Source organism: Spea bombifrons, chromosome 4 (genome assembly GCF_027358695.1).
Source record: "Spea bombifrons isolate aSpeBom1 chromosome 4, aSpeBom1.2.pri, whole genome shotgun sequence".
NCBI classification, from domain to species: domain Eukaryota; kingdom Metazoa; phylum Chordata; class Amphibia; order Anura; family Pelobatidae; genus Spea; species Spea bombifrons.
The window spans coordinates 59,540,743-59,568,140 of NC_071090.1; the positions used below are offsets into that span (position 1 = coordinate 59,540,743).

The 27,398-nt window shown below is 36.3% G+C and overlaps 1 protein-coding gene across 3 annotated transcripts in view; it reads left to right on the forward strand.

Moving 5' to 3' along the window:
- The window catches only part of CELSR1 (cadherin EGF LAG seven-pass G-type receptor 1), an 81,085-nt gene that overhangs the window by 29,252 nt on the left and 24,435 nt on the right, over positions 1-27,398 (forward strand). For all 3 annotated transcript variants that reach the window (XM_053462153.1, XM_053462154.1, XM_053462155.1), the window contains exons 2-9: positions 5,881-6,519; positions 9,552-9,774; positions 10,728-10,843; positions 13,805-13,893; positions 24,739-24,896; positions 25,272-25,435; positions 25,682-25,807; positions 26,447-26,610. In XM_053462153.1, coding sequence (XP_053318128.1) covers positions 5,881-6,519; positions 9,552-9,774; positions 10,728-10,843; positions 13,805-13,893; positions 24,739-24,896; positions 25,272-25,435; positions 25,682-25,807; positions 26,447-26,610 — 1,679 coding nt within the window. The remainder of the gene's footprint in view (positions 1-5,880; positions 6,520-9,551; positions 9,775-10,727; positions 10,844-13,804; positions 13,894-24,738; positions 24,897-25,271; positions 25,436-25,681; positions 25,808-26,446; positions 26,611-27,398) is intronic.

A 27,398-nucleotide genomic window follows, 5' to 3' on the forward strand; every position in this document is an offset into this window, starting at 1 on the left:
TATATATATATATATATATATATATATATATATATATATATTACTCGATATATTATTACAAATAAACAAGGCGTGTGTTTAAATACACAATTTTCCCATTTTGTTATTTAAATACTGCCCCTGTCAATAATATATTACAGTTATCATTGAAAGGAAACGCATTGGTTGCTCAGACAAAAAGCGTAACGCATGATATAATCTGATGCTGCCTTGAAAAAACAATAATGCTTATTTGTTCCACAGTAAAACCGCCATGCATATGGATGTTTGTAAAACAGGAAACACATTTGCCTTCTGATTGAAATGTTGTTCGCTGGTAGGATGGAAAATGTCCAATAATATGTTTTTACCCATCCAGTTTAATGTGGTATGTAACGTTATGTTGGTGACAGAGGTGTCACCGGCCAAATTAAACAAAAGGTGTTTGCATATCCAGTTTGGCCACTCAGTGACAGCAGTGCCGCAGGCCGCCATGTACACACACCTGCAGGAAAGTGCTCAAGGTGTGCGTGTGCCTTTTCAGTCACCTTTGTGGAATGGAGTTTGCTGCATTCCAGGTAGTGCGTGGAATGGTTGGTTTACAAACACTCTAATTGCTTACTATATTTTGATGGGCAAGGTATGTCTTAATGAAAAAAAAACTATGGGAAAGTAGCACATGTCTACTAAACCCTCAACCTGCCTCTACTCTACTCATGATCAAGTTGCTGTGAGTAGAAAAGCAAGTTGAAAGTTTAGCAGACATTAATTTCATCAAAGCATATACCGTATTTGCTCGATTATAAGACGAGGTTTTTTCCAGAGCAAATGCTCTGAAAAATACCCCTCGTCTTATAATCAGGGTCGTCTTATAATCAGACCTCAAATAGGTCTGATTATGAGACTAAGATCCAGATCCCCCGCAGCGATGCAGAGGACCTGGATCCTCCTGTGTTAACCCCCTCCCCCCACTTACCGGTGCTTCTGAGTCCCCGGTGCTTAGTCCGGGCTGCGTGTAGAGCTCTACGCGATATAATCGCGTAGAGCTCTACACGATACAATCGCGTAGAGCTCTACACGCTGCCCGGACTAAGCACTGGGGACTCAGAACCACCGGTAAGTTGGAGGGGGGTCATAACACAGGAGATGCAGGGGACCTGCATCCTCCTGTGTTATGCCCCCTCCAATTTACCGGTGCTTCTGAGTCCCCGGTGCTTAGTCCGGGCAGCGTGTAGAGCGCTACGCGATTCGCGTGGAGCTCTACATGCTGTCCGGACTAAGCACCTGGGGCTCAGATGCAGGGGACCTGGACCCTCCTGTGTTATGCGCCCCCCCCCAACTCAGAAGCACCGGTAAGTTTGGAGGAGGGAGGGGGAGTGTTAAATGGGGGGTGTAAGGCATTTCTGGAGGCAGAGTGCTCTTTGAAATGCCTTTTAACCCCTTTAATGCCACTCTGCCTCCTGAAATGCCTTAAACCTCCCTATATGCCACTCTTCCCCATAATATGCATTTTAACCCTCTAAGTGCCAGATAGGGTTAAAAGGCATATAGGGTTAAAAGGCATATCATGGGGCACAGTGGCATATAGGGTTAAAAGGCATATCATGGGGCACTGTGGCATTTAGAGGGTTAAAAGGCATATCATGGGGCACAGTGGCATATAGGGGGTATAAGGCACTTCTGGGGCAGATGTGCATAACTGGGGGGCAGGTTGGAAAATAGAAGGAAATAAAACCAAAATATTTTTCTCAAGCATACCTTTTATTAAAAAAGTGTTTAAATGAATTAACATTTACTGGTAAAACTTTTTTCCTATAGGGTCGTCTTATATTCAGGCTTTTTCTTTTTTTCCTAAATTAATATTAAGATTTGGGGGGTCGTCTTATAATCAGGGTCGTCTTATAATCGAGCAAATACGGTGTATATATCTCTCTCTCTCTCTCTCTCTCTATTTATATATATATATATATATATATATATATAGTGAATACTTCAAAATTCATGGAGAATTCATGATTCATGGAGAATAAACATTAAATCGTCTTATCTTCAAGTGTGTGCTTTTGCATTCTGATCGCCACTCCACCATCTTCATGATTCTGACCACAAACAGTCTAGGACTCAATGGCCCTTTAAACAATTCAGGATCTGAAGAGGCTCACACAATGTAATAACCAGCTGGTGAAATTGAAGTGACCACTTAGCAAAGTAAAAACAGAAACTATGTTAAACCATCATAAAATAAGTGGGGACTTATGACATTGCATCGCCTTTCTTTATATGAATGTGTGTTTGTGTGGGGGGGTTATGCATGCGACGTTGCATGGTGTTGCAAGCCCTGGGTATGGACATACTCTAGTGCATTAGGGACATATTGTGGGTGAGAAGTTTTCTTTAGGAGAGATTTGACGAACCAAAGAGACAAAGATTCCAGAATAAAACCCTTAGGCAGTTAACTTTTGGCTACTCCTCCCAATGCACATGACTACTAAATACTGATTCAACAGCGACTCTCAGGTGGAAGCAAATGCAAGGTATTCAATAGCTAAATTGTACCCACAGTCAATATAGAACACATGCACGTTATTTTTAATTTTTTTTCTATTTATGGTCCACTGACCATACAGGTATGTAAGTGTATTAGGTAATTCAACAAGTTCATCTTAATAGTACGATGGTTTTCAGAATGCAGTGAAGGCCTTTGTAACCGTGAAACACGGTTCTATCACCATGGCAACGAATAAGTTGTTCCTTCTGGACCATTGCATTGGTTGATGTGGTGATAAGGTAATGTTTCAAACTTTTCACAACTATTGGGAAAGTGACAGGGAAATGGACCACAAGTAGCAATAATAAATTCACCAATTAAACTGCCTGTGGTTTGTGTTTTTTTTGTCAGTCAGAGGAATTGTTTTGAGATATTTAGTTTAAAAGTTTATAGACCGGAGCAAAAATTATCTAATCCTAATCCATTTTCGATTCCGAAGTTCCCTCCTGCCACAAAGGCTGTCTGAACTATTCAACATAAATCAGCAATTTAACCCATAACAATGGGTAGGGATAGTCATGCCGAACTTTTCCCATGAAATACCGTATATAATGATTATATAAATATATTATGTAAGATAGGCGCAACATAATGAAACAACTTGAAGTTGCAAGTAACAGCTATTTATTATGTAAAGAATACAGACAGTAAATTGCATACATTTTTATGGGTTCTTCCACGGCTTGATGAAGGCTGCCATCATTATAGAGATTACAATTTACATATTTGTAGATGATGAATCCAACCAGGCAGCAGCTCTGGCAAAATGTCACAATCATCACTGATGTGATAACAGCAATCCATGTTATATCCAAGTTGTTCTGATAATTGCTCGGACGCTTGCATGGTACTATCTTCATCTTGATTAACTTGTCGTCATCATCATCATCATGCCAATTTACAGGCAAGGGAGCAGGGCAGACTTCCATCACAAATTTTAAAGCTATTTATTATGTAAAGAATGCAGACAGTATGACTTTGAATACATTTGGACGGATTCTTCCACGGGTTTGATGAAGGCTGCCATTATTATCGGGATGATGAATCCAAACAGGCAGCAGCTTTGGCAAATTAACACAATTATCACTGATGCAATAACAGCAAGATATTTTGTATCCATGTTGTTCTAATAATTGTTTAAAGGCTTGCTTGGTACTATCTTAATTATGATTAACTTGTTGTCATCATTATGCCAATTTATGGGCAAAGGGAGCAGGTTAGTCTTCCATCACAAACTATAAAGCTATTTATTATGTAAAGAATACAGACTGTAAGAATTTGAATACGTTTGGACCTGTGCTTGCATGGGTTTGATGACGGCTGGCATTATTATCGCCATTAAAAGCTACATATTTGTAGATGATGAATCCAACCAGGCAGCAGCTCAGGAATATTGACACACTTAAAAATGATGCAATAGAAGCAATACATTTTATACGCATGTTGTTCTGATAATTGTTCGGAGGCTTGCTTGGTACTATCTTCATCTTGATTAACTTGTCGTCATCATCATCACAATTTACAGGAAGTGGAGCAGGGCAGACTTCTATCACCAGTAGAAATTTTCCTTGTTCAGTCAATCCAGCAAAGTGGTGGCCTGAGCCTGTGTTCTGCACACATTCATCTTTGCCTTTACTGCATCACAGAGTTATGATGTCACCATAAGTACTGTTACAGCTGGAATATTTGCATCTGGACTCAAGTGAACAAAATATAGTTTTATTAAAAAAATAATAATAATTTTGTGTTTGTTTTGTAATTAATTATAGGATTTTTAATGTGCTCATCGGTATACTATTACTGCAAATAAAAAAAGATAGTTGTTATTAACTGTGATATGTAAAAAGGCACATAAATGTAATGATAGAACTGAAATATGTTCGAAATGCGGTGAAGATCCCAGTTTCTATTACTATGGCAGCCAATCAGTTGTTCCTGCTGATTGGACCATTGCATTGGTTGATGTGGTGATAAGATAATGATTCAAACTTTGCACAACTATTGGAAAAGTAACATGGAAATAGACATCATGTAGCAAAAATAAATTCACCAATTAAACTGCCTATAGTTTGTGTTTTGCTTGTCAGTGAAATTGTTTTCAGAGAGTTAGATATATAGTACAATAATTCATTGTGCATTATAGAGGACCATTCCTTTTTTCTGTGAAAGGGTTTAGCTGGCCCTGCATAATGCATAGTTCAATTAAGTACTTGAATCAATCTCACTGCATGCTTTACACAGTACCAAACAAAGTGTTCATACAGCCGAAGCTCATTGGGGTTGGGCTTTTATAATGTAAAATAAAGTCAGCAAGGTGAAAAACAACTCTTCTGTCAACCGCCTGTTTAGCTAATACCCATTTTAGCGGGATTGTTGATGTAGCTTAACCTTTACATCTGTAAAATGCTAATCTATCTCTCCCGTACCCTGTAGACCATTTTGTATCTCTGTAATAGTCATTAGTTTTGGTAATTTTGGATTGGGTAAAATGGATTAGTTGAGTTTTTATAGTGAACAGCCAGTAATGGTGATCAAGGCAAAGATTGAGATTACACTGCTGTTTAATGATGATGTTATGAGATCCTCTCAGGGGACTTCTAAATCCACAGCAGCAGCTCCTTTTGTTGCACCACCACATATTCTTTAATAGAACATATGACTTTTTCCACTCTCCATAACATAAGTTTATTTTCTTTTGAATAGTTTCTCAGAAGGTCTTTTATAAATTAAGATGTACAGATTAACAGTCGATATATATAACGGTATATATATATGTATATATATAATGTATGTATGTACGTGGGGACCTGTTTTTGTACTAACAGACTGTGCATTGTGAGTATATCCTTTTATGAATAGTTCCACTTAGTCTTATTGCCATGTAAATCCATAATGTTACAGATGGGTCATTATTCTGCACTGGGGACATTTGTGTTTGTTAAATGCAGTGATGAAACATAACTGCATATTTATGTGCCAATAGCAACCACCATTTTTGCTGATTACATGTTTTTTACCAATTCATGCCAGGACTGCACGTGTCCTCCATTGTGCCATCTAGTGCGTCCAGTGCAGTGGAGACCTTTGTTGTCCCTGCCTTCCAGGATGCTAAAAATTCTGGACCCTCTTCTCCTTCTGTACCAGTATATTTATATGTGCATTAATGTTATTGGCAAATTATATATTGTCCGTCTTGTAAAAGTAATCTGCTAAAGCTCTAGTCACGATAAATGGCATGTAAGAGTGCATTTAATCCACAGTCAATTATTCTGGGATTCTCGATTAGTGCATATTTTTAGTGTTGATTTAATCTTAAATGGAATGTACTCATTGGTTTATTTTTTTTCTTTCAGATGGTATTCATAGTGTAACCGCACATTGTACTCTTCGAGTGACTATCATCACGGATGATATGCTGACAAACAGCATCACAGTACGCCTGGAAAACATGTCCCAGGAGAAATTCATGTCCCCGCTTCTTTCACTGTTTGTGGAAGGGGTTGCTACCGTATTGTCTACCACCAAGGATGGAATTTTTGTCTTCAATATTCAAAATGACACAGATGTCAGTTCCAACATTCTTAATGTGACTTTTTCTGCACTTCTTCCTGGGGGTGTCCGTAACAAGTTTTTTCATTCTGAAGATCTCCAGGAACAGATTTACCTCAACAGGACCCTTCTAACCATGATTTCCACACAGCGTGTCCTGCCTTTTGATGACAACATTTGTTTGAGAGAACCTTGTGAGAATTACATGAAGTGTGTGTCTGTCCTAAAGTTTGACAGCTCTGCCCCCTTCATTAGCTCAAACACAGTACTTTTTCGCCCCATTCATCCTATCAATGGATTGAGGTGCAGATGTCCTCCTGGATTTACTGGAGACTATTGCGAAACAGAAATTGATCTCTGCTACTCCAATCCTTGTGGCAAAAATGGGCTGTGTCGAAGCAGAGAAGGTGGCTACTCTTGTGAGTGCAATGAAGAATACACAGGTAAGCTTCATTTATAATATCTATATATTATATATATATATTATTTACTATTATTTATTGTATTTTGGTGTACTTTGTTCAGTTGGCATAATAGCAAAGAATGCCTTTTTCTATATTATATTATCTGGTAAACCCCTTGATTTCTAAGGAGACACGGTGGATATTGGAACACAGCAAAAATGTGTATTATTATTACTACCACCTTTTATTTATTAAGTGCCAACAAATTATGAAGCGCTGTGCAACTTAAATGGGGCCGTTAACAAACATATCTAATATGCATTAATACATACAGACACATCAGGAGATGAGAACCTTGCCCGAGAGCTTGCCATCAAGCCTGATGGTACTTTTATACAAAGTTTCAGTCAAGAATGGTGGGCTTTTTAGGGCCCCGCTTGAAAAGTGTGTTAGATGACTCCATAACAAGACATGCAGGATTACTCATATGTGGTAGTAGTAGATGTACCTCTTGTGATGTTCATGAATAAACAATTCCTTAGCTAGCTAGTACATATATCATCAAGCAGTGTCTGGTGAATCTGCAAGACAGAGAAATCAAGATGACTTATTACGTATAAGTGCTGTAGGCTGTGAGCATGCCCGAAGTGCCCCTGACTTACCTCCGCTGGTTGGCCTGGCGCATTCACTCCATGATATCAGAAAACTACCTGTATATAATTAAACACAAATTATTTTTATCGACAAAATTCTGTTCCTGTGTTTCCCTGTTTATCTTTAGTAATTAAGCAACATGTCTGCTGCCTCTACAGCTCAGATCTCATGTAGAGGTTTTATGCATAGGTCATAAACAATTATGTTGCGTGCTTTATACATTTCACAGTTTATGAAATATACTAGAAAACACATTCTCGCAATTTAATGTATTTTTGAGTATCGTGAAAGACACAAAAGATCTAATGACAAGCAATTTGTAAAGCAATATCATTGTATGTGTTACTTTTTTTTTTTAAAGACATCTCTATTAATCTAACAACCGCTTTTTTTAAAAAAAATAATAATTTGGGCTTTGATTGCAGTTAATCAGGATAAAAAAGTCTCCTTCGTGACAGTTTGCACCCATGCTGGGAATGTCTATTGTTCCCGGGAATCCTCTTCACAGTAAAATGTAGGCCCCTGGAACTCCAGCTGTAACAGTCATGTTATCTGTGTAGCCCTGAGCGGTGGTGACTTGCTGCAAGCTGCATATTAATGCCAGGCATTGTTTGGGCCATGAATGGGCTTGGCGTCCAGTCATTCTGGTTGATGGGGTAATGCTGGGTGGAATGCAGCGCCAGCTAGGGGCTCCCTCCTTTTCATTTTCCCTTTTCGGTGCGCCGTATATCAGAAATCTGCCATTTCAAAATGCTACAATCTGTCATCCAAATGATAAGGCCCACTAAGGAATGATGATGGAGAGCATGCCAGAGATATAGCTCAGTTCACAAATAACTACTTGTGACCAAACATGAAATATACCTCATTAAAAAGGGCAATGATTATCCTCCTTCCTCTGGAGGATAATCATAGCGTAATGTCACCATTATCCCATCCAGTACTTTGAAGGTCTTCATTTGTCCTGCAGTAATTATTAGTAATTTATACACGATGAAAGTTATCCTATCGCTTGAGTTTTGTGTAACTTACACTCCAGTAAACTGAGCTGCAGTGTGCATTTTTGTAACTGGTATTCAGGACAATTAGACTGGCTTATCTTTAAGTCTGTTTCTTTTCTGAAGGTTTTGACATGATGAAATAAATAAAATTGCACATACTTTTTTAAAAAAAGTTAGGGAGTATGAGATATTATAATGTCTTCATCTTCCTGAATAAAATATTGCAATAGTCAAACCAGGTTCCATAAAATAATAATGTTGTTATCGTAAAATACCATGTACTGTAAAGACCATTTTTACACATCCTTTTAAGGGTTCTGGAGTGAGGGCAGATTATATTAAATTGAGGATATAATAGAACCTGTTTTATTTTATTTATTTAATTATTATTACATATTATACCATGGGATTTAGAAACATTCTGGAGCATTCCCAGTACTCTTTTAACTAATATAAATGCTGGTGAGCTAGGTTGTTTACTTGTGTTACCTTTCCTCACCAAATGCAATACACTGTATTTCATGTCTCCAGGGGTAAGCCTTCCCTTTTTCATGAGTAATATGAATTCTGTTCCTGTGGCATTACTAAACAACATGATTGCCAACTCCGGCAAGTGATTAGCACATATAAACAGCCTCAGGCCCAACAATTCAAACCAAGTGTCTGCCAGTGATAGATGGTACAGATAACGCTATACCCAGTGCTTATCTTTATGATATAATGTGCGATATCGAAACAACAAAAAAATAGCTGTTTTACAAAGCTATAGAGATTGTATTTCAAGATGAAATTTCTATAACCATAAGTATACAAAGTGTGAAAAAAACAGTGCAAATGGGCTTTGTTAAGGTTTACAGTTTCTATGCCATTGAACTGTTATGAATGGAATATTCCTATCTTGTTATTATTTATGCACTTCAAGTGGTCAATATAATTCCATTTCATCGTCTCACACCAGCAACATATTTTGGGTTCATTTTGGATCTCAAAATTAGGAAAAGGAGCAGGTAACAAAGTAACTGAGACAGAGAAATAAAATAATCTAATCAAGGTCAAATTTGTTAACCTTGAATTTCAGACACATTTCTTTTGTTCACCAAAAATGGTCTTGCAATACATATTGAGGGTCATCACTATCTATCTATTTTACATTTGCTCTTTATAAAGATGAGCACAGTTTCTGAAACTTATTTTGGCAGGAGCGAGCCAATGGGTCTTTTGGGCAATTTCAAAGTTTGTTCCAATAAGGAAGGATCCAGGAGCCTAGTAAACCATTACAAGGAAAATGACTTAATAATTACATGAATATATGAAATATAAATTATTTTATTTATTGTACTTGTTATTATTAGGTATGTCATTCTTTGCAATAAAGTATTCTATAGCTATCTAAAACTTTACTTAACTCTTTATTAGGAGAACACTGTGAAGTGAGTTCCAGATCTGGACGCTGTGTTCCCGGCGTCTGCAAGAACGGAGGAACCTGTATTAACTTGCTTATTGGTGGTTTCAAGTGTGAATGTCCAGCAGGTGAATTTGAGAGGCCTTACTGTGAAATGACCACAAGAAGCTTCCCACCACAATCCTTTATTACATTCAAAGGATTAAGGCAGCGTTTCCATTTCACAGTCTTCCTAATGTGAGTATTAACATATAGACCAATATATACGTGTTATGGCATAGGTTAGTATGTGACAATGTACAATACAGATAGATTTCTTGTATGCACCACTTTACCAAAGGTAATTCTTTTAACAGCACTACACTATGCTATACAGAAGAGTCAGAGTTTGTTTTATTAATATATTTATGTATGTATAATAATAATCATCAAGCTAATGTTTCTAATGAAAACAGTGTATCACTAGCCAATATACACAAACAGCTAGAAATCCCATTACATTGCACCAGTAGCTGTCTTCAGAAAGCACCTCCTGGGATGACAACCAAAGCTTAAAATCTTGAGGGAATGGGGTGAGCACAAACAGAGAAAGGGTGAGAGGTAGTGTCGGGGTTGTGTCAGTGACAGGGAAGTTCTAGCAACTAAGATGGTATGCTTCTCTGGAGAAGTGGCTTTTGAGATTTAGCTTGAATGTTGGGAGGGAGGGTGAAAGCTGAAGGTTTGGTGGAAGAAGGTTCCAGTAGGTATGGGGCAGCCCAAGTGAAATCTTGTAGAGTGGAAAAGTGAGGAGCAGAACCTTAGCTGATGGAAAGAATGTAAAGATTGAGTAGAAGACTCGATTTTCTGCCATTTATAATGGCAGAAATGTATGGCCTTATATGTTAGTACCAGGATTTTAAATTCAATTCTTAAGGTAATAGGCTGTCACCACTATTTATTGGTGACTCAGTTCTGACACGTGGCTAGTTTTCCTATGTAGTAAATACTATGGGGTAATGTTTTGCCGCAAATTGGTAAGAGTTACTACAGAATTAGTACATGTGCTCCTTCCTGGTTGCACTCATGTTAATTTTGTAGGGAAATGTTATAGTCTTGATGAAACTGACACTTTTGTATTGTTTTACTCTGACTTTTGACCCTCATCCTCTGTGTTTCTCTGTGTGAAGAATGTGCCTGTTTTTGTGTTTCAGGTTTGCTACCAGAGAAAGGAATGCTCTGCTGCTTTACAATGGGAGGTTTAATGAAAAGCATGACTTTATTGCACTTGAGATCATTGAAGAGCAGATCCAGCTAACTTTCTCAGCAGGTACTTTAATTATCTTGTGTAGATCACATGGATATGTATATACGAAGACTCTGAGATATTGATTTGATTCGTTATTGATTTTAAAACATACAAAATTGAATAACATATTGGCATATACGTTCCATTACAATACAATGCAGCAATTTTAGTGTAGCCAAATATATAGGACAGACAAAACAGACAACTAAAGAGGAGGGGGGCATTATATTGCCGGTCAGGGGGAAATCTGGGATAGAGAGGAGGTATAAATACTTTTAAGTACCTATGGAACAAACTTAATTGACAGTGGTGTTAATGTCAAGGGTGTATTTCTTGATTTCATTGCTTTGTTTTGGTTTCTGGTTACTTTTCAGTCAAAGAGTCGAGAGACTGTGCAGCCAACTGACATTGTAAATAGGATGGTTTTTAAGAATAGTGTTCCTTGACCAGTCATTTTATTTTAAAACAGAAATAGTATTGCAAATCTGAAAATCATCTATGAAGGAGGCAGTCCACAGTTCCAAGTTAAATGCAGCGTAACTCTACTTACTTCAGCAAATCTGTAGTAATCCTCCAGTAACTTTTTTAAATGAGAGAATATGTTACATTCTTGCTCAAGAGGGAACACGCTGGAAAATCCTGGCCTATTGTGCCATTTGGTTTACATGTCCTGCAACTAATCATATCCAATTAACTCCAGATTAGTCTGCCTAACCTCTGATACGTATTAGTGTCAAATAATCCCAGATTACCAGATGAACACATTAATATGCCTAAAGGTGAATTAATACCAGATTATACGACTATCTAGCAACTATTTATGAACACCAGGTGAAGCTTTGTAAGCTATAGCCAACCTAATTGGTGATTACTGCATGTAACCAGCAAAATCCGTTTTGGACTAACCTTTTCAAGAGAAAGGATTTAGCACGTTTTAGAGTCTTTTTCTTTTTCTTACCATATATCATGATTTCTCCTTTAGTGTACCCACAAAAATTTTATATATTGTCTTTTGACAAACAGGACTTATATTTGGTACGATTTGTATAGTCCATAATTTAAAATGAACAATTTATAATAGAATTATATATATATATATATATATATATATATATATATATATATATATATATATATATTTCTAGTGGGAGGAGTACTAGTCTGTCTGTCTTTACTTCATTCTTTCTTTCTTTCTTTCTTTCTTTCTTTCTTTCTTTCTTTCTTTCTTTCTATACTAGAGGTAAAGAATGGTTCTATCTGCCTTCAAATTCTATGGTTCTACCTCTTCAAGCTGATCCCAAATTAATAAAGAAGCAATACAGTATAATCCTGCATTCCTGATCTCAGAACCTTTTTGGTTCAGGAGCTTAATAATAAATAGTTACTTTTTGTTAAAAAAAAAAAAAGAAAAGAAAAACAAAAAAAAACAAGCATTTATTGTTGCCTACTGATGATTTAAGGAGATTATTCACTAATTGCTGGGAGTGACAGGACATGAGGGGAGCGTTCCCCCCCACCCCAAAATTTATATTCAGTCCTGATTAACAAAACCTCTGGGAAAAACTTGGAGGGTTCCCAGGTAGGCTACTTTGCTAACAACATCATGTCTTTGCATACAACAAACAATTTGTAAAGAAAACATTCAATCAATATAATAAAATCTAAAACATTTTGTAATATGCATAGAAGAACAGTGGAACCCTTTGTATTTGTTTAGATTAAGTTAGGTGTAACTTTTAACTGCAGTTGTTGTTGTTTTGTTGACCTGGAAGAGTACTTCTTTTTTTTAATTAACAAGCAGCTCGTCTTCTGTTGCCCTGAAAACTGGTCTTTAAATTGCCCTCTGGGTTACGCGTTGAGCAAGTCTGTATTAAAACCATCTCTTGATTTCTGTCATAACATTTTGACAAACCCCGTATGACGCATCGCCTCAGCATACCATCCAGGCACACGCCACGCATTTTGAAAATTACCCTGAAAGTAGTTATTATGAAGGTTGCGTTTCCCACAAAGTTGAGCTGCAATCCTCCCACTGCTGCATGTCTTGGCAAAACACTAAATAACATAAATACGCTTCCAGTCGTTCATTAACGGGGTAAGATTTGTATGCATTTTAAATACTCCGGTATTTTCTTTATCCTTGATTAGGCTAGATTAAATAAGCTTTACTTAAAATGCTGTGCACCGCACTGATTTATAGTGAGCGCTCTCATTATTGTTCATGATCCATCCACGCAACATGCACATTCTTGTGTGGGTTATTGTAAGACCTTCGGGATAATATGACACATTTATTTATCCATTGCATGTCGTAAATTAATTTATTGGCATTTCAAGCCTAAACTAGGACCCCACTGGTTTCTGTGAATTATCCAGAAGCTTGTCGGCATAAAGGGTGTATGATATAATGGTCGGTTACAGGATTCTAGAATATAATAACAAATCTCTGCGTTTCGGTTCATTTAGTGTTTTGGGAGTGTACTGGTGGCTTAAGAATAGGCTTACAGCTAAATACGTTTTAGGGACCAACCTAAGACATGCAAACTAAGAGGCTACTAAGGTATTTAGTTGAATTTGGCACTAAAAGAAAAGTACTTAATTATCTGAACATGTGCAGTCTTACGAAATGAGGTCCTTAAGTGTTAACTATGATTATGGTGAATTTCGGTAAATGTGTGTTTTGCAATAGTTGCTCACCTGCATACATATATCTGATTTGAGGAATTTCTTCAGACATTTTTACTGAATCATAACTAATTTGTATAGTTTTCACTGATGCCACTTTTTATGTAGCCATCTGCTTTTTTTAAGATTCTCAGGCTCAGGCTTGAAAAGCAGAAAGTATATTGTATATCGTTTTTCCCAACACATCTCTTGTTGCAGTCAACAGAAATAATGTTTTTTTTTTCCGATCCGTGTCAGCAAAGTCAAGCAAAACAGTGTAGGTAATAATAAAACGTCCTTAATTGTGATCTTCTGCAGGAGAAACCACAACCCGTGTGACCCCCTATGTTGAAGGAGGAGTGAGTGACGGGCAGTGGCATTCCGTGCAAGTGCAGTACTACAACAAGGTAAGGATTAAAGCGGCTTAATCTTTGCCATCATGACATACAGGCAGCAGCTTGCGTGTTGGACTTGCATAAAATTGGAATGTTTGCCTATGCACCTTCTTTCGCTCTCTCTGACATTTCTCTCCAGTTGCTGAATCACAATGCAAATAGAAACCAGTATGATTCTGGAATTTGATAGGGCTTACTTTTTTCTGCTGTAACATTTCTTTCAGAAATGTAAAATGATGCAGCATATTTGTAAAATATGCAAAGAGAGAAAATAATACATTTTTAAGAGGGAATAGAACAATTGGAGTTATTTTGGTTTATTGGTTTCTGGAGAGAAAAGACCACTTTTTAAACTTTGTGCCTAAATCACTTCTTATTCATTAACCACAATATGTTTGCCTGGGGAAAATATTAATTTATTAAGAAATAAACTATTTTCACCCACTTATCGTATATTTGTGAATAGCTTTGGTGAGAGGCTTTGTGTAGTTTGTTTATGACTTTTAATGCCCCAGGAGTGGTTTTGTTTCTTAAAAAGGGATTGTGGTGTAAAATGTGAAAAATGCTCTTATCCCCATAGAAACGAATCGAAGCATTCTGTGGGTTATTATGGTGATATGGACACTTTACAGATGTGGCACTGGAAACACTCTTTATATGTAAAGCCTCCACTACTTTGCCAATAATGACTTTGTGTGACTACTCAACACTTTTTATCCTTTGTGCTATGTCAACTTTAATGCTAAGGGAGACTACTAAAACTGACATTGTAAGCGCGCCCAGCTTTGTTTGTCTGGATATTGGCTCCTTATAGAGCATATATTTGAGAATGGCTTTTCCCACTGCCCATGTGCACTTACATGTTTCCTTCTCACGGTAAACATAGCCTGTTCATGCTTGCATTTGTTTTATAGAAAAACAAATGTCACTATATGGAAATCCCATGATGTCTGATACTTTCCTAGAAAATGTCTCGCTTTGCATCACCATTTTTTTGACTGATAGTGGTGAACAATGAAATAAAGGGCCAATACTGCCACGATACAAGAAAGGTGAACTAAAGGTGTATCGTGGCTCGTAAATAGGCCGGTCAAGTTTCACCAAGGTATTCATTTGACTTGTCAGCCCCATATGAGCTGCGTATAAAGTTACTGACATGCGTATGGAGAGAAGTGTATGGGAAGTTTCAGGAATGCCTTATGCTAGATCTTTCCATTTGTTCTAGTTTCCTCCAGGTCAGCGGGCATACGTCCCAAGTGAATTCAGTGTTACATAAAGCCTTTGTGTTGGTCCTCTAAAGTAATAGTGATACCCTTTGAAACTAAGCTTTGGCTAATTATTATAATGATTTCTAATTAGTTGGACTAGTGTGAGTTTCAGATGTAGGCTCCAGGAAACCTTTTGATGCTCCTCAATGACTATAACATATGTTATAGTCCTACTATAAATAACATAGTTCTACTTCTATGTGCCTTTGTTATAATAGACATATTCAAATGTGCAAGATATATATTAAATGAATGTTGTGTACATGAAGAGCCTACAGGTTTCAGATATATTACAGCATATAGCTTTGGTGCAAAAAATGCAATCCAATTAAGCACAGCTGGAGTCCCATTGAGATCACTAATCTGTAGTGATTGGCGTTTTCAGTACAACCATCCTACTGGATCTGCTGTCATGATATGACTTTCACATGTAAGAGATTCATGGTACAATGGAAGGAAACTTAAATCTATTTGTTTTTAATTTTAACAGACACTTGTACAGGGCAGTATCTTCATTTCACAGTAAATGTGTCAGGAATGCCTTTGGTGACACAACCAGTGTTCAAGGAAGGAAGACAATGTCTAAACCAATTCACTGACCTGGATCTTGAGAGGCACCACATGCTCAATTCACTTTATAACCCAAGTGCCTACTGAGCCATTGTTATCGTCGGCCTTATGCACTAAAAAGGAGACCAGCGCAGGCTTTCCGTCCAACTTCCTGAGAACGCCAATGTTAGTCCATTAGCGCTCTGCTTTTCATTGAGATGTAAATATATTTGCCCAAGTTCCTAGGAGCTCTATATATGTCAGGATACTCAAGGAAAGTTAACATTTTAAGCATCTTTATGTGATTTATTCTTCTACCACGCCACACTACGTAGATATCTATTTAACAGAAATATTTCTATGAAATTAAATTAAATATATTATTAGATATAGGATAATTATAATTGACATAACGTTCTAGCTCTCATTTCCACAATGTATGTGGAGTTGACATGTATTTTTAGTATTATTAGTATGATCTACACTGTGATTTGCAAGGCCCTAATGACCGAGTGAAATACATAAGGCAATAGTATTATGTTTCCGTTAGTAAGACATCCTTGAGCTGCTGTAATCTACTTAAAGTGTAAGAAGACAACAACCGTAAATCTGAAGAATTAAATTCTATATTACCTGTCTCTTTAAACTATGATAGGCACAGAGGAAATCCCATGTTTAAAAATCAACGTATTACCTCATAAGGAGGCTAAAAAAGAAAACCTAAAAATAATAAGTCATAAGTAGACCTATTTGCTAAGCCAGTTTTTAGACCAGTCTGCTGGTTATAAAATGTATGTTATGTGGTGTTCAGAATGTCTTAAAGGTGAAGTAGTTTCCAAGATATTTTTTTAATCCTATATTTACACTTTTCCTCCCTCTTATTGTGCATCAGACATCATAATAATATTAATCAGTATCAATCATACCACCATCTTCCTGATTGGCTGCTGATTTGGTATTTTTTAACTCTTTTTAATGCATGCTATAAAAGAAATGAGTTAATGGTAGGTAAGCTGAATTTTAACTTAAAACTGATCCAGAGTGTTTCGCACATTCTCTAGTTTGAATTTTCATAAGGGGCTGGTTGACTTTAAACATAATAAAACACAGCAAAGGACCATAAGTAATGTACAGTTGTTCCATCCGTTCTCTTTTCTCTAGACAAAGATTTGTTTAAATTTCAGGTTTATTTAAAAATGTATCACAGGGAAGACATTTATTCCTTATAAGGTAGAGTTTCTCCGGGGGTCTCTGTTATGATTTTAGTATGGTATTGCCTTACATAGACACTTTACCTACTTCTAATCCCACTTAAATTCCCAGCGAATAGTGGACGGGAAATCTAATAAGGATATGTTTTTTTACATGCAAATGTATAATCCACTTGTCTAGCCTGTTTTTATTAGACTTCTCGAAAGCTTAGCTATTTTCAAAAATGTATCTTGTTAACTGAATTTAAAACATGCAAATAGCTATTTTCCTTATAAGTTTGTTTATCAATACAAAGTAAAAAAGATACTGTGGTTTTTAAAAGTATTTATTTCTCTGTGTTTTATCTTGTCAAGTTGATTATCACAGTATTGCCAAAAAAAAGTTATCCTATTTTTTGGGGGTTGGAATTTTAGATTAGCTTGGATTATGTGTATATGTAGGGTCCTGCGCTTTACATGTCAAAGAAACCATAAGCATAACGTTGTTCGTGAAACCCACCCACATCCATCTAGTTACATTTACCAGTATAATCTTCTGCGAGCAAGCCTAAAAGAATGTTCTGCATTGCTTATTCAGTTTACATTTTCCACGCTAAAATTTAAACCCAGCCTCAAGCATTGTGTAACATATAATTTCTACGTTCTGAATGTTGTAATCGTATATTAGCAGTAAGCCAGTTAACAGCCGTAAGTAATACTTTTATTTTATTTTTTTTACTGTTTTGGAGCTTTAGACCCAGGTTTAAAGCGTCTGATCTGTTGTGACAAGTAAAGATACAATGGAAGAAGACAATGCTGTTTGTAGAAAAGCCTTGCATTAAAAAGTAGCAAGATTGTGCTTGATGTGGTTAATTCAATGGTGTATAACATGCACACATATTATTTCATCCCTATTTGTTGTAAAAAAAAATAGCTGCATTTTTGACATCCCTTAACCATATACTAATCTTGTTATTGATGATCCTTAATTCTATATTTTGTCAGGGCAATTTGAAGGATCTCTATTATTGAATAATAATTATTACAATTATTCTATTACCTCTGACCGTTAAAAGCTCTTTGTCATAAGATTTTTCAAGTTTGAATTTACTAATGGCACATGAATTAATCAGTACTATCAAATGTAACTGTGGAATAAGCTAGAAAAGAAAATGTATGTAGTAAACTTTGGGAGTTCTGAAACTAATCAAGAAAGATGCTTTGCCATCATCTCTCACATCTTAAAGAAACCTTCCCTTGATACTATATCTTGATACTATATCCCTATAAAACTGTCTAGTGTCCCTTCTCCCCTTGGCATGCAATCTGGTTTATGTCCACAGTGTTTTACAGAGACAGCACTCACTAAAATTACTAACATCTCTGTTACTGTTGACAATTCCACCATTCAATCAACAGACCATGTTAGCTGCCTTGGTGTTACAGATGACTGTGCTCTCTTTCATCCCTTACATCTAGTCCTTCACCAAATCCTAAAAAACATAATCCTCCCATCCCTTCTGGATTACTGCAGCTCACTACTAACTGGTCTCCCAGTCTCTCGCTTTTCACCACTTCAGCCCTTCCTCAACACTGCTGTTAGACTAATCTTTCTCTGTCATTGTTTCTTGTCTCCTGCTCCACTGTGCCAATCGCTCCATTGGCCCCCATACCCTCCAGAATCAAATTCACACTTCTGACCATGACCAACAGAGCACTTAACAACCCTACACCCCCTACATCTCTACCCTCTTATCCAAATATATCCTTAACTGCCTCTGTGTTCCTCTCACATCTTGTGTGTCTCTTCTATCATCATTACCTTTTCCCTGCATTCAGGATCTCACACATGCTGTACCCCTTCTCTGGAATTCCCTACACCATTCCGTCAGACTTTCTATCTTGTACGCAAATTTCAAAAGCTCTCTGAAAACCCACACGCTCAGCCAGCATCCCAATCAATCCATCTGAATGATCAACAACATCTACTGATTCGATTAGCTGATCCATATCCAAGAAGTCCTCTCCTACTGTTTAACTTCCATGATACATCTACAATAACATATGGGGTTTCATTTATTGAACTCTAGGTTTGCAAGTGATTTTCCATAAATTTGACAGTATGTTAATTCTACTCCAGCAATAATCACTCTGCAAAGAATAAACTCAACGGTGACAGCATCTTTGAAAGCTGTGGCAACTCTCTGTCCCTAGACCTTTAACCAGTTTTGTAGCAAACTAACAATTCTGTTACAATAGGCTATTAAACTAAAAGTTAATGACCTGCTTACCGTTTAAAAAATACATCCATATCTGGATCCGCATGAAGGCAAACTATATGGGCCAAACGGTTGTTATCTGCCAAAAGGCCACCTGTCCACCAGGTGGAATGACCACAGTCAGTTTCCGCTTTGCTTCTTAGTACACGTATAAAGCATGGATTTATGAGTTTATTTGGTCACCTTGCAAAATAAAATCTGATGGTTTCTTAAGCCTTGCATGTCCTGGCTTATTTGTCATTATATATTCTGACAGATTCCAAAGTAAGGATGTATATCTATAGCTGTGTTCTATATTAAAGGCTGATGCTCCTACTTGTAAGCCTTAAACCGTTGGCTACTCAGCAAGCTCAAACATAACAGAGCAAGATGAATGCTCCAAGGGGGTAATTCAATCCGTACAGAAGCCTCTCTGAGGCAACTCCCTTTAACATGAATAGAAGTTTTTCTGCCAATCACAATGTTATCAATGGTTACTGTAAGTGAATGACTCAAGAACACCCATGTACTACCTTCTTTACATTGACATGCACATCAGTCATTAAATACTTTTCCGATACAGTCACTTTGCAGCCACCTGCTTGACTAATTGGTGCAGGTATAGTATTTTAGTGTTAATGCAACTGTGAGCCCACTATGGAAGCAGACCAGCTTGTAACGTATTATTCTAGTCTGGATTTTCAGTTGTTTATGCCTTCAAGAAGACAGCATTCCCGTGATACTAGGTCAACATATCGTATATTGAAGTATCAACTTTCATCTTCTAATAGCAGAAGAACCATGTGTTCCCACCTTGTCCTTATTCAGCATTATTTTTATATTTTATGTTGTGCTATTTTGAGGTCATAATTTATTTGCGGTTTGATATTTTAGTGTGCATATAGTGAGAACTTGTTGCCTCCAGTGTTCCCATGTATGACATAATTATAATAAAACAGACACATACTTATTTTTTCTCTTAAAGTGTCAGCTACTCAATTTCGATGGATGCCATGTGGATTTGTAGTATTTTATTGTTCTTTTTTATAAGTTCCTTTTACCGAAAAAATATTTAAAGGCTAATTAAATTAGTAATATGGCTATCAATGAAAACAAAATTTCCGGTAATGCGAAGGGAAGAAGTAAGTAGATGCTTGAGAAATGAGGCCATGCTTTACAGTATTTTTTGGCTGAGGTCAGGGGGCTAATGAAATGCTTCTCCAGGGTTGGCTGGGTGCCTAATGGGATGATGCTTGTTTGAAGTAAGCATCCGATATTTTCCAGGTAAACACTCCCATTACTTAAAGTGAACTAGCAAAATTTGGTCTTAAATACTGTATCCTCTTTTGTCTCCTTATTAGACAGCTTTAGACAGAGACTTACATATGGCTCATACACTCCTGTGAACCTAGTTTTAGAGTTTATCATGGAGTTTCCGAAACGAAAAACTACAAAGTCATTTTAAGTACATTAAATCATTTAAGTGTTTGCCAATATAATCCTCTAAATAATGAAATTTCGATAGTTGATTTATGTTAGCTGATAACTATAACTAAGAATGGTCAGAATGCCCTCGTTCTTCTCTTTGGTCATTGTTTAGAAGATAGGAGTAAGTGTTATGTTACTTTATAGTATGCATTTAGTGCATGAAGCTTCCTCTACAACCTGTACAATATTTCTGTATACTTTAGATTACACTTTCTTATGTATCATTATAATAATAATACTCCATAGTTCCATAATGTAATTTATACGATTAATTCCGTTCCCTCTGATCAAGTTAATATATATATATATAGTGTTTGATAATTTAGTCTTTTATAAGCGCCCTGCTGTATTGCCATGAGAATATATGTGTATAAGTGAGAGGGACTTCTCAAGGTGTGCAGTTTTTAAGGTGTCCAGCGTTGATGACAATGTTTAGCTGGCCCTGCAGTGGAAACACAATTAGCCAAACTAACGACTAATATCCTGTTTGATGACATTCCTAGCTCAAATAAGTTTCTTTACTGCTTCAAACACTTGGTTGGAGGCAATGTTGACTCCTAAATGCTATACTTAAATGTAAATGTGGAGACCTTTTGAAGGCTGTGTTCTGTTTAGATCATTGATTGGACCGTCCATTATCTTAAGCAAATAAACCTTAGCTAATTTGTCACTTTGTTCTTTCCTCTGATGGCTGAATCACATAAAAACACCTATTTTTTAAGCAACAGCCTATCAATACGTGCTTTTATATTACGCGACAATTAAGTATTCAGAGCAAAAAAATATGAATCAGATTATTATTAGCTTTTATTTATATAGCAGCAACAATTTACACAGCGCTTCTTACAATACATATATATTCAAAGGAGTATGACAAGACGAGAATTGGCAGACTAAGACAAACCGATACATTAGGTGGAGAGAGCCCTGCTCGCAAGCTTACAATCCTGTGCTAAAGTTGTACTTGATTAAATCATTTCTATTTGTTTCCGGTAAGAGTTTGGGCATTCAACGGTACCGTGAATGATGTTTCTAGTGTTACAAAAGTGTACCGAACCGTTACAGACCATCGCCAACTCTGGAAGTCTATAGTCATAGTTCTTTCTCCTCTGTTGAGCATTTACCTGTGAAACACGTGTTTATTTACAGCTGTGTGAGCTGCAAATGCTGAAAAACATCTAGCCATTTAAAATCGTGACAAACACAATATATTTATATTTAAACCACAGCCACCAAAGTGGGAACACCCAGATAAAACTAAATCAATGCTCAACAGTGGGCAACCCAAAATATAGACTTCCCATAACATCTTCGATCAGCTTTTCTAGTTGCTGTGTAACAAGTTATAATTCAACACTAAACTGTTATTTTCTTTGAAAAGGCACTTTTCTAATGTTTGGAGGATATTATTTTAAAAGCAAAATGTATTTTTTTAAAAACTGGCGTCAACATGCAATAAAAAAAAAGGAATAAATAGTATATAATTGGCTTTAAGGTAAATCATTAGCTTACCATTAAATATAATTGCGTATTTGGCATTTGTTGAATTTTCTGTAACATGCAGATTACTGGTGGGTTTTTTTTTCAACATTTTAGTAGATCAACATAAATTATTTTGAATTGAGCATGAGACAAGTGTGTGAATATTCTTAATAGCCACCATTTCAAACTATGTTCATTTATAGCCACGGATTCAGCAATTTGAGATGATACTTGTAAATCAGGACCAGGCAGTTTTCATAAAGCTGTTAATAACATGAATTGCCGAGGGTAGCTTATAGTTGTGATCTAACTGTACCATGTGTTGACATGGCAGAAAAGGTAGCTAGGATCTGTCTGCCGGCATACATTTGAGCCTTTAATTTGTGGTTCGCTAAACCTTCCCACAAAAAAAAAAAACTACTTATGAAGAACAGACACCACGAAGGGCTGTCAGTAATGCGTGGGTAATAATTGTAGAAAAAAAGGATTATAGGATTTCCTTGTAGCCGAAATGCTGTGTATTAAAATACCTTTTTTATTGGACACTTAACTTTTTATTTTAACGTAATGTTGGTAGAATACAAATGATTTATGTGTCTTTTTTTAATACCTATTTCTACACTGTTGGATACATTTATATGTGAAGGGCACCTAAGACTGTAGGCTATTCATTTAAATGTACTTAAATGAATGATTTGAATGGTTTTTGCTGGGTATGCACCGATTTCTTGCTTTGTTTTGTATTGATTTTATTAATAAAGGGTTTATAAAATTACTAAACACTTTCATAGGTTTATGAAAAATAATTAATCTTAATGCTAGTTTTTCTGTCTGAGATTCTGAGAATGGGTTACATTCTGGGCAGCAGATTCTGAAAGAGATTTTGCAACATTTGTAGGAATTGTCACAATGCAAGACCTGTTTGGAAAGGAGCCTTTGTTGGAGTTACATGGTTCCACTTGATGTATGAAAAGAAATCTGAACATGTTTAGGCTTCATGGGTTTCTTGGAAGTCTGGAACAAAAGTCTAAAACATAGATCTTTTGTGGAGTTGGGCTTTAACGCTTTCTGTCTGTCCATTTATTAGAAGAAAATGTGAGCCATGCAATAAGTATCCAGGGTTTGATGCATCTAGACTGCCATTTATTCTGTAGAGTTTTTGCTGTATTTCTCTGTACATGGTGTGATAGTGTATTTATCACATGGCAATATAGTGTTATAATCTAAAGCATTATGACAGGAAGATGCCGATTACAGATGTTTACAAGGTTACCCCCTAACTTTTCTGAGCTTGAACCAACATTGTAACACACATGGGTCCATATATTACTCAACGTATTGTAATGTGCAATAATTGTCATAGATGATAACAGGTTTTATATAGGACCGGTGCCTTCACGCACATTATAGTCTTAATAATAAGCATTAGCACAGTTGCTTCCTTTTAAAATATTTCTGTACACCATTTTTTTTTACTTCTAATAATATAATATCAAATACAAATGCATAGCGAATTTGTTTGGAAAATAATGTTTCAAATAATTTAATCTGCAACGTTGATCTTATTAATAAAAAACAGGAATTCCGGATTAGTTTTCCTGCCTGTCACTTTGTGATTATGTTTCACCCACCTACTGAAGAATACCCAATCATGTTTTCTAGGGGATGTTGGGAATTACCTGAGTGCTTTGCTATGTATTACCTGAAATACAGGTAGTGGGCACTGAAACTACTCAGCGTGACCGTTGAAAAGGTTATGTTGCTAGCAGAGCTTGTTATGTATGAGAGCTTTGTTCTTAGGCCAATTCACTGTTCTAAGTCATACTTAGCAATGATGCTGGTACTATTAGCAAGGTAATGCTACAACACACAAGCACCAAAAAACTCACATGCTATTATATGATTTAGATATGGATGTAAACATGTCCTTGTGCATACAGTTTAATCTATGAAATGGCTTTGTCTCTGTAATTAAATTTTTTGATTGAAAGACACCAAAATTATTCATATCAAATAAATGTTGTTATTGCAGGAAAAGGAAGGAGGTGGTTAGCAATGAAAACAAAGAGGAAAGTTGTTTGAGTAAATCATTCCTTTGTTTCCCCTGGACATAAAATAAGGAGACAAATTGCTTGTTTTGCTTGTTGAGGGTCAGTAAGCATATGGCAAAGACACACTAACCTTGCATGAAGCAAGAAGTTAAAAAACATCAATAAATAATGTTATACATAATACAGACTTTTTCCTTAATTGTAAACATTTCAAGTTCAGTTATCATACTGAGAGCCGAAATACTTTATTAATGCAAGCTAATGATTTAGTAATCCTGCTGTAAGGTATCTGACACACACAGCTCACAGAATCGTTGAACTCTCAGCAATTATTTTTGCAGCCTGATATTGGGATGCACATGTGAATTACAAAAGGCAAAAAAATCGCTCTTGTTCAAGGTACACTGCTATAATAATTTCCTGCATCGTTAAAAATATATTATTGTTACCATTACTGGCACACAGATTAAATTAGATTAGGTTATTGAAAAATGAAGCGTACAAATTGCTATGTTTTTACCGTTTATTCAAGTTCTTGTTTCCCTAACGCTGAATATATTTTACATTGTAGCCTAACATTGGAAGACTTGGTATCCCACATGGACCATCTGGGGAGAAGGTGGCTGTTGTTACAGTAGATGACTGTGATACAGCTGTGGCTATACGGTTTGGAAACTTGATCAAGAACTATACATGTGCTGCTCAGGGGACCCAAACAGGTTCCAAGAAGTACGTTCAATACATTTCCTTTAATTACTTTGTAATTATTTTATCACTGAGACTTTAGGTCAAGTAAAGTACATTATTATGCATAATGTGATGGAGTATCATCTAGGTCCCATTTGTAGTGACATAAAGAATATTGGTGATCAATGCCTTAGCTTATCTAATATCCTGCATCTGTCTTTCATGATAAGCTCTATAGCATTGGGCATTATACTTATCTTTGTGCATATTATAGTTTAATCTATACATTTTCTGTCCCTGCCTATCCTACTTTGCCCAAAGATGTTTTAATAGACACATATTATGCTGCTCTGTAGTAATTGTTTACATTGTTGTACTGTATCAAAATGCTTAGGTATTTACCAATTCATTTCCTAGGTCTCTTGACTTGACTGGACCTCTTCTACTGGGAGGTGTTCCTGATTTGCCTGAAGACTTCCCCGTTCAGAATCGCCAGTTCACTGGATGCATGAGAAATTTAACCATTGACAACAAGCCAGTAGACATGGCTAGTTTTATAGCCAATAAAGGCACTTTAGCAGGTAATTTTGGCATATAGTAAATACTTTAACAAGTTATATAGTGAATTGTTTTGCAGTTTTAGGATGAGCCAAGTCCATAGGTATACCTAAAATGTTAATGTGACTTAAGCTTACATAGATACTAATATAACGAACCTGACATAATATCAGTATGAGACAGAATACTTTCACAATCCTCTTTCTGTTTCTTATGAAGAATAAATTCCTACGTAAAGTGATTATACCTCTCTCTCTTTTACTTGGAAGGATGCAGTGCTAAGAAAAATTTCTGTGAAAACATCTTATGTCAAAATGGAGGGACATGTGTGAATAAGTGGAACACCTACTACTGCAAGTGTCCTCTGCACTTCGGTGGGAAGAACTGCGAACAAGGTAAATCGCAAATAGTCACAAAGTTCTTATTGGATGAGTTAATTTTTTAAAACAATGTAGTTTAAACTCCCAAGGCACTGCAATGTTACCAACACAGTACATTCTACCAATATTATCCAAAAGACTGTTTTTGTAACCATGTAACAAACCATGTAAAAACCAAGTTTAATGTTCTTTAATGCATAAGGTACATTGTAGGTCTGCCAAGGGATCAATCAGCAGGATGTTCTAAGCCTGAGTAGGAAATGCCATCTTTCATCTGCTGTATATGTTTGGGACATACTTTGTCCTTCAAGAAAATGGCATGGTAATTGGTTGAAATATAAAGAGTGATCGGCTATGTGTGTAATTTGTGAGAATTCTGAGAGACATTTAGAGAGAGCGTGAGAGAGCGTGAATGAGTGTTTTAAGAATATGTGAATGAGGATCAATGACAATTAATTTTGTTTCCGAATTTAAAATGCCCAAACCAAAATGGCAAGAAACGGAATGAGTTGTCCGAATAGTTTTTTGGGTCCATGAGCACAAGTCTAGTTTCCAAAATGCTGTTTATGTCATGTGTTGCCATTTAAATGTGGTAAACTCCAATCTTATGGTGAGTGGCTGATTGTGTCACTAATAATGTGTTCTCTTTTGTAGCAATGCCTTTCCCTCAGCATTTTCAAGGCAATGGAATTGTGATTTGGTCTGAGATGGATATCATGATTTCTGTGCCTTGGTATATCGGACTAATGTTCAGGACGCGGCAATCTACTAGCGTGTTAATCCAGGCTAACGCAGGAACTTCACGGATTAATATTCAGGTTAGTATTTAAATAGGGCCTATGTGAAGACACCATACTTAGCAAGCCATTCCTAAGCAATATGAAACATAAATGACACCATATAAATTCCTGGGCAGATGGCCAACTTGCCTGTTAATGCAAATGTTACAGGATCATTTCACAGTGCCAGTTTTGTCTATAACAAGATTTTGGCCACCATATAATGTTTTTAGTATATATAATAAGGAACCACAAGATTACATTACAACAAACCAGAACAACCAGTATGTTTGTAAATTAAAGTTAGTAAGGCTTCATAAAATGAGATACCACTGAGACCTATTCAAGGGCAAATCAAGGGCATTCAAGTCTTTAGATTGTAATATGAAGTTAAAAGGGACCTCCACGCCTTTGGCCTCTGTTTGTGTGTATATATGTAATGTGTATATGTAATCACTGTGTAGGAGCTGCAATAAACATGCACATAGTATTTAATTTGGCTTCTGGTCACAACACTTTCATCTTGTGTTCTATATAGTGTTGTATCAATATGCTTTGGGAAAAACTAAAGATGTGGAAGATTCTTCCTAGTTAGATATACAAAGGGTTAGATATAAAAAAGCAATGCTTTTTTTCAGTAATTTTTTTTCAATATATGCTCTATATAGAGCCATCTTATTTGTATTTCAACTCTTCCATAAATGATGAATATGGTGTATATATTTTTATATTAATAATAATTATGTTTTGTCTGTCCCTGGTTAGAATAAATCAGTGTCTTTATATAATTATATATTTCAGTTCATACCCTTACATGATAAAAACCA